This window comes from Platalea leucorodia (assembly GCF_965183815.1).
Source record: "Platalea leucorodia genome assembly, chromosome: 15".
Lineage (NCBI taxonomy): Eukaryota > Metazoa > Chordata > Aves > Pelecaniformes > Threskiornithidae > Platalea > Platalea leucorodia.
The window spans coordinates 906440-915000 of NC_138837.1; the positions used below are offsets into that span (position 1 = coordinate 906440).

The 8561-nt window shown below is 50.4% G+C and overlaps 1 protein-coding gene across 3 annotated transcripts in view; it reads right to left on the reverse strand.

Annotated features, from left to right (window-relative positions):
• Positions 1–7918: 7918 nt before the first annotated feature.
• PBX3 (PBX homeobox 3) overlaps positions 7919–8561 on the reverse strand; it is a gene marked incomplete at its 3' end in the record, with an annotated part of 113452 nt that continues 112809 nt past the window's right edge. For all 3 annotated transcript variants that reach the window (XM_082327278.1, XM_082327277.1, XM_082327276.1), the window contains exon 9: positions 7919–8011. In XM_082327278.1, coding sequence (XP_082183404.1) covers positions 7919–8011 — 93 coding nt within the window. The remainder of the gene's footprint in view (positions 8012–8561) is intronic.

An 8561-nucleotide genomic window follows, 5' to 3' on the forward strand; every position in this document is an offset into this window, starting at 1 on the left:
CACGCAATTAAAGGTTACAAGGTAAATCGCCTCTGCCTGGTGCGTGCCACGGAGCCGAGCCGCGGTGGCTGGCGAGGAGACGTCCGGGTAGGAAACGCTTCCCGGCCGCAACGGGCTCGGAGCAGGAGGGCGAGACACCCGGAGCACGTGCCCTGCCTGTTTCTTCAGCGTGCATCTTCTGCTCTTTAAATTGATTGGCACTTTCTATTTGAGGAAAAATGAGTTCTTAAAATTGAAATACTGGTTATTGTTATGGTAATACAGTGAGGCTGCAGCAGGAGAGATTTTAAGATACAAAAAAGGTTAGTTTAAATCAAGCGACTGATAGGTGAGTCTATATAAAGTACTCAGGACTAATGAGTTCAGAGGTATCTACATACTGGGTCTGGCCCCCTTAATGCCGCTGATTCAAGTGGTGGGTGCAGGTAATAACCAAGATAACCTGAGGCCTCTGAGATCATTACTGCTTTATCACGTTTTGTATAAAATATTTTCGGCCTCATTTAGGATGTCAGCCTCTATCAAATTTTTCCTTGTGCTAAGAGCGTGACGCATCCCTGCGGCACCGGCGTACCTGGCCCCTCGCCGCCCGCCGAGGGAGAGGCACTCGGGGCCCCCGGGCCCCCTCTTAGGGGGCCGCGGCGCCAAGCAGAACAATTATGAATAACGTAACGGAAAAAGTACCGAGCCCATATTAGCGCGACATAGTGACTGACTCCCAACGTATGTTATTGCTTTCTCTCATCTTTACCTGAAATTAGTAATTTAGAGTCCATACGTTTATTTGGAAAATAATAGTACACACAGAATTATAAAAGTTTAATACGCTCTCAGTAAAATGAAAAATGAGCGGTTATGATATTGTCTAACACTTTCAAATGTGTTTATTAATTCATGTTTTAAATCATAAGTTTCATTCTGCAAGAGAGTCATACACAGCAATAAGCAAGTTTTAAAATATTAATGAATAAACAATATTTCTCTATTGAAATATAACATGCTTCTTTGAACAATGTACCACCGGTAATAAATCACAACCAGCAGAAAATTGCATTTCATATTTAATACAACTTGAACTCTGCCTTTTTATAAATGATATCTTTTTTGTTTAATTGGCGTCAGTTCAGATCTAGCAGATTGCTAATAAAATTCTGGATTTCCATATTTAATGACGCGTGCTCTTTATGCTGAATTTTACCACAAAAAATGCAGCCTTTTATTATCCTAATAGATAGCGTTAATAGGTGATCTCGTGTCATGAGCAACAGCCTCGTTTGCTCTCCCGAAGCCTCGCCTGGGCTCCCAGCAGCGAGGGGCGAGGGAGGCAGCGTGCCGTCTGTGGGCACTGCTGGCAGAGCGTGGCAGGCCCCGGTGCTCTCGCTCCTTGGTGCGGGGAGCCGTGCCGGTACGCGAGGAGCGCACACCATCTGCCCCCCTCTGCTTCCCCAAAGGCGGCAGGGCTGGACGTGCTGGGGCCGGAGCCCACGTGCAGGTGTGCCTGCTGCGCTTAGGGGCTGCGCTCTTCTGGAGAAGGGCACCATCGCCCCGGCAGCAGCTTTCACCAGGCGAGCGGCTGGGTGGGCGGCCTCCAGTCCAGTGGGGAACAGACACCACCAGAGACGCCTTGGAGCCGCGGCAAGGGGGGACCCCCCCGAGCCCCTCCAGGCATCCCCCTTCTCCCGGGCACCATCCCCAGAGAGCTGAGCATGTTGGGGCGGCAGGAGGAGGAGGAGGCCCCTTGCCCACCGCAGGGTCACTGGCCCAGAGGTGTGCTCCTCGGGGACGCCCGAGGGTCCCCACCACCCCCACAGTGGGAGCCACCACCCGACCCAGGAAAGGTGGCTCATGTAGGCAGGGCGTGGCCATGTGTGCCACGTCCACACCTACGGCACCCCTACACGAGCATGCACGTCTGCATCCACGTTAGTAGCCGCAGATATGAATGAAATTAATTGGTTTTAATTAGCCTGTGTAAACAAGATCCTTAAATTTGTTGCCACATGAGAGTTTTGGCAGTCTCCAATAAATTAATCCTTTTTATTATATCAATGACAGGGAGATGATCAAATAGGCTTTGATATAGATTTTGGGATTTATCACCTAGTAGCACTCTGATATGCTTGAACTTTTTTTTCCTCCTGCTGCTGCTGGAGGCAAGAACGAGGCTACAAACGGCGTTTGCTTCAGAGCCTGCTCACAGGCGAAACGGGGGATTTGGCGACACATGGACAGGGGATGCCAGGGAGACTTTGAAGAAAAGTTTGTCTTCAGGATTTGTTGGGAAAGTTGAGTTTTCAATGGGTAGGGTCACGCAGGGGGAGATGTGGGGGCAAGGGGGATCCTATAACGAGACAGAGCAATTAGTGTGTCACGTCAGTGCATCCTGCAGGCAGGGGCTGAGCTCAACCACCAGCACAGTCCCTGGCTGCACCTCCGATGCCAGGGCACACGGTGCCTTCACCCAGCCATTCCCGCTGGCAAGCAGAGGATGGTGGAGGGGAGAGCTGGGCCCCTGCAAGCCCCGGGGCGCGGGAGGTCCTGGGGCTGTGAGGCTGTGTCCAGCTGGAGTTGGCCGTCCCAGCCGCGCGTAGCCGGCACTGCCAAATGTCCCTTTGCTGGCCGACACCACGGTGTCCAGTGGGACAGCGCAGGGCAGGGGCGATGGGCGAGTGTGGGAGGGAGAGCCCCAGACCTGCGGCCCCCATCGAGTGGCCCTGCCTGCCCTGGACCAGGACCATCCCGCAGCTGCCCACCCAGCATGGCACGGCACAAAGCCGGCCCAGGGCTTTTCCCCACTGGCTCGGATGCTGCTTCGCTGCCCTTGGAGCGAGTGCTATGGATGTGCCGATGAGGACAGCACCCCGGGGCCTTTGGCCTGTGCTACAGACGGCGTGGTCGCCCACGTGGCGTTAAGCAAGGGCAACAGGAGCCTGTCGGCTGCCGTTTCATGGCATCAGCAGCTACGCTGAGACCTCCTGTATTTATCCTACAGCCTCGGCTTGAGCCCGTTTCTCTCGGCACTGGCTCCCCATTAGCCTGCTCTATGCACATCTTTCCTCCCACCGTGCCGAGCCTGGAGGGAGATGGGCTTCTCCAGTGCTGCTAGGACGCAGCCCAGCACCTATGGCTCGGCTGTCAGCAAAGGTTTTAACTGCCGGCACCCCCCTTCCCTGTCACCTGTTGCAGGGAGGAGCAGCAGCTTTGCATTTCAGATGCACGGGGAAAAAAAAACCGCGGTGGCAGAGCGGCTGCCCCGGCATCCCCTCTCCACCGTGGGCGCGACGGCGGGGAGCTGCTGCGCACAAAATCTTCTCCTGCTCTCCGCCACCAAGGGAAGGATAACTGGATGGGAATTCTAATCATATATTATATTACCGTGTCATATTAGACTAATAAAATCCTAATATGATACAGGAATGGGGAGCATATCATAAGTCCTCTGTGGCTAATACAATGCATGCAATAAATCACTCCCAGGGCTTATCCTTAACAATTGTATCAGTGCTTTCTGTGTCATGCTGATAACTCAGTCCCTCTGATCTAATGGTTCACTTTTCTTCACAGTCCATATGGCAGTGACATTAAAGCTAATGAAATAAAATAAAATTTGCCAATCTTTGAAGAATTCCATTCTTTAAAAAGATGTATTTTATTAACACAAACTGGAAACATCTTCAGTTACTCGGAGTTATTTTTATCACATTGGAAATACATGGCACAGATATTGGCATCAGCATCTTACATCCGACTCGCGTGTAGTCTTTGCAAAAGACTTTGCTACAGGATAACACCGCGTTGTTCAGCCTAGCACATTTAACGCCAAGTTCGCATCGTCGGCAGAGCTGCCCCACTGAACCAGTCCCATGGGGCATGGATTTTGCCATGCCAGAAGGTCGCAATCTCCCCGACTCTTCCCTTCCTGGGCTGAGGATCCCTCGTTGCATCCAAGGCCAGATACGCAGCGAGCCGGGAGCTTGGTGTCTGACTGCCAGGGAGTGGATATCGTCGCCTGCTTCGCTTTTGGCACACGAAAGTTTGCTTTTCTTCATGGGGCTGTGGGAGGGCTGCAGAGGCTCCATGAGTCACCAACCCAGGTGCATCTGCCGGAGCACCAGGCACCGTTCCTCCCTGGCCGCGGGGCTTTTAACCCCTCCTGCAGGACGCCCCGGCCACCGGCAGCTCCGCGGTGCAGTGGCCATGCCGTGGTCCCCCCGGCCCAGGTGCAGAGCAGGTCAGGTGGAGCCGGGGGCTGGTCCCAAAAGTGGCTGGTCCCAAAAGCGGCAGGTCCAGCTGTGCACAGGGGAGCACCGCGTGTCTCTCCTCCAGACATCCTCGCGCCCGTCACAGGCCTGTGAAGCACAGTGCGGCGATGACAGCGGCATGCGCCTTCGTCAGGACGGTGCCGGGCAAACGAGACGGCGATTCCTGGGACCTGCTGCAAATCCCCCCGGCCGTTCCCGCTGTGCTCTGTGCAGGGTCTCTGGGCTGGCACCTCCCAGGGCCGGCAGGAGCCACAGCCACGGGGCACAGGGCTGGTGGGCTTTGCTCCTCTGCCACCGTGGCACGCTGATTGCACGGGGCTGCGGCGGCTCCAGTTGCAGTGATGCTCGCGTGCGCCAACAGCTCAGACCTGTGCCACCAAGCAGTCCCATGGGCGGGAGGGCTGAAGGTCTCCTGCCCACGCCAGGATGGGCACGCAGCACTGCGGCAGAGGTCCCGCACGGCTGGGGGCCACGGCCCCCGTCCGGGGTGTGCGCGGAGGAGGGATCTTTGCACGAGTCACTGTTCCTGCACGAGGCTCTGACGGCCCTTCGGGGTGTAGCTACTGGGTGAAACACAATACCATCATCAACAGCACGATCCTAATACTGGTGCTTGCAGTAAACCTTTCTGATGTGTGACCAAGCCTCAAGGATAAGATGTTTATTATTTGCCATGTAACCACGTGGCTGTTCTCCAATGTAAGGAAAGGCCAAATTGCACTTGTAATTCAAAGGGACCCAAAGCCTTAATGCTGTAAAGAAGCACGCTAATGATGCCCAGCGGGCGCGGGGCATGCAAGTGCGGCCCAAAGGTTGTTGATGGCCTTCCTATGAACCTCCTCAGCGTGTGACAGGTCCTTGCCTGTGGCCAGCAGAGATGTGATCAAGATGAGGGACGTCTGCGTGTTCATTACGCTGCCTACGCCTCCGCTGACACACTTTACATTTAAAATACTGTTTCCATTGAGCTGGAGCATAAACACGGAGCGTGCGGACTTGGGGAGCTCCATTAGCAAATGCAAATCGTTCGGTGCTTTGTCCTCCGCACACAGAAGTCTTCGGAAGTCCACGGTCCCCATCTGCCCCAACTCTCGTTAACTGATAATGAAGGCTTTGCAATGCACATTTAGTTATTTACTTATTTATTTAAATGCACCACCTGTAGTGAAAGAAGCAACGTTCAATTCTAAAACTGATCGAGAAGTTGCGTCTGCTCCATAATCAAAAGCAGAAGCAGTAACCGGTGCACGAGGGCACGCGGGACGCAGAGGGAGAAGAGTGTGGCCGTGGTCCTGGGGGTGAGAGCGGGTAAACAAAGGTATTTTACAAAATAACCTGATACAAGAATTGTTGATAAGAAAAGCTGACCCACAAGCTAATTGAATCATGCAAATAATCGTTTAGCCACCAAAACAACACCTAAAGGCTTCAACAGCTGATTGGAAAGGAAACGTGACGGGCAGGCGGCTCCTCCGAGCGCAGCCCAAGCCTAGGCCCCAGCCTAGCGCGGGCTGGTAGTAGTGAGCGCTAGCCCTCCTCCTGCCTAGCTACGCTAACCCAAGTAGTAAGTAGTTATATTTATCAAAGACCATTTGCTGCAAGTGATTAACGTTAATTTGATTTCCTGTGAGTCAATTTCCTTGAGATATGGTAAATAGGCTATTACCTGTTATTGACCTTTACTTTATTAAAAAGATTTAAAATTAGCATTTATATATATATACGTCCTTCCAAAAAAGTTTTTTTAATAAAGAAAAATATTTTTATAATCACATTATACTTGCTAGCTGAGGCTGTAGTTCCAAAGTTAATGTTAAATAAAGATGGTAATTACGAGTGAATATGATGATGACTTTGAAACTCATCTAAAGGACTGACCCCTTCCTTCGCCTCCACTTGAATCCTTGCTCCCGAGCGGAGCGGGGTGGAAGCGGAGGCAGGGGCTGGCGGGCGGCCCGCCGGCGGGAAGGCCCTGCCCCGCGGGCGCCGGCTCCCGCTCCCTGCCAGGACGCGCCTCTCCCAGCTTCCCAGTCTTCTCCGGGCAAGAGGGCACCGCCAGCTACTGGTATGTACCGAAATGCTCAGCTCCTGCTTGGCGACAGCTTGCACTTCTGGTAGCCTACTCATCTCCTAGGTCTGACTTCAACTGAGCAGGAAGAAATTACGTCAACGTTTGATCATGAAAGCAAAAAGTTTATTCATGTTTGAAACTACATATAACTACCACGAGGAAGACTTTTCAATCCAGGGTGTAATCCAGTTAGAAAGTAACACGAAACGGTTTAATACATTAGAATCACTGCCACAAATTATTTTCATGACTCAATCAGTTTCAGAATCGCATACAATACAAAAGAGAGAAAGAAAGGGCCCCCTGTTACACAGGGGGGAATATACAGTACTGAATACTGAAGTCTGTATGCATTACAATTAGTTGTTGGTTTTTGCGTGGATTAGTAACAAGATGAAGAACATTCAAAATGTTTCTCAGTATTTACAACAGTTTCACTGTTTTGTGTTAAACCTAAGACCCCATGTTTCCACTTCCGCTTCTTTAAAAGTTGCCAATGCAACCCTGATTCTGTTAAAAGATTACAATGTACATTACAATTCATGGGGAAACAAAGAGTTAATTACAAGATGCAAAAAGATAAGAAAGAGACAAACTACAGCGTGAGTATCGTTCAGAGGTAGTAAGTGAGCACTCTAAGCTACAGAACATGTTGAAAGTCTATTGGTTTGTATGAGTTCGCATGAGGTAATAAAGCTGTGTTTGATTGGTGAGATGTATAAATACTCTTTTGCTACACTATGTACAACACTCCATACGATGGTGCTTTTTTCCTTTGCTTTTTTCCTTTGTTTGTTTGTTTGTGGTTTGCTGCCAAGAGGAGGTAGCAAATCTTGGCAGGCGTGTGCAGCACCTAGCTCGTACTGTAAAACCCCGGGTCTTGGCTTTCAGAGAGATCAGCAGCAAGTGTCTTCATCTCCTAAGAACAACCTACGTCGGTGTCGAAATACAGAGAGGAGACTCGGGGCCCGGGCAGTTTTAGCAAGAAAAGATGCTCCTGGTTTCCAATCTAATTTGTAAGACAATAGATCACAACAAAAATGTGACGAAGAAGGATTCTTAAACACAACCACTGTTAACCGAAATAACCGAACAGCTCTTTTTATTCCAACTCTATAAGAGATATGAAAAGATTAAACACAATCAAAGTCTGCAATTCATTTTGCCTTTCCATGGAAATATGAACGAAGTTAAATTTAGGTGAGGTGTTTCTTTGTGTCTGCTCTTGCTATTGAGGTTAAGCTCGTCCTGTACTTTTACCCTTAAGGCCAAGTAATTGGCAACTGTTAGACCAACATCGTTAAAACTGCTGATAATAAATTATGATAAAATAGATACAGGGCTATAAACAATGCTAAATCTTGGCCTAATTGGATAAAGTGCTTTTTAACATTGTGTGTTTTAAGTATAAATACAAATGATTATGATACCTTTAAAAAACAGATTTACCAAGTTTTCTAATAAGACAAGGTTTTACAGTAAAGCTGTAGGTGGTTGGCTACAAAAAACTCTTTCCTTTTTCTCCTGTGACTCTGAATGCGCTAATCAAGGCATCTCAGCTCAGGGAAAAAGTGTTGCTAGGAGATTAGTTAGAGGTATCAGAGTGCACACTTCCCGGCCCTTCTGTAGGGGAAGTCACAGAAGATGGAGTAGTTGCGTCCTGCCAGCCTCCATTAGCCTGAAAAGGGAAAAACAATTCAATTGATACAATTACGCATATTAATTATACCGTACACTGAAAGTATCAGACTGGCAAGCCCGGGGTTTGGGAGATGTTCTGGGCAGGAGATTTTCCTACGCTCCCTCTGGCTGCAGAATTCGTGAAAGGAAAAAGCAGCAGGCGTTAGGCGAGGGATGCTGAAAGCACGCCCCGCGGTAACGCCGAGCCTTCAGCGGAACGGCAAGCTGAGAAACCAGAAGCCGTTTAGCCAGAGGTTAGCGGCAACGCAGACTCTGGGATTTCCGCAAAAACCATCCAGGCTTTAACGAAGAACATCCCTTTAGCCGACACTTCAGCTTTTTCCCCTGAGAAGATGAGGCTGGGGCCATCGCATTTAATCCCCTTGTCTCCCTTCGCTTCCTAAAGTTTGGAATTGCGTTTCTCCACCCGGCAAAGCCCTCCGCAGAGCTGCTCCACCCGGTGAGCCTGGCTCCCCGCAAATGCGGTCCGCCAGCACACAACCGTAGGGCTGCGAGGCGGAAAGGGGCAGCTCGGATCGGTTTTCCAA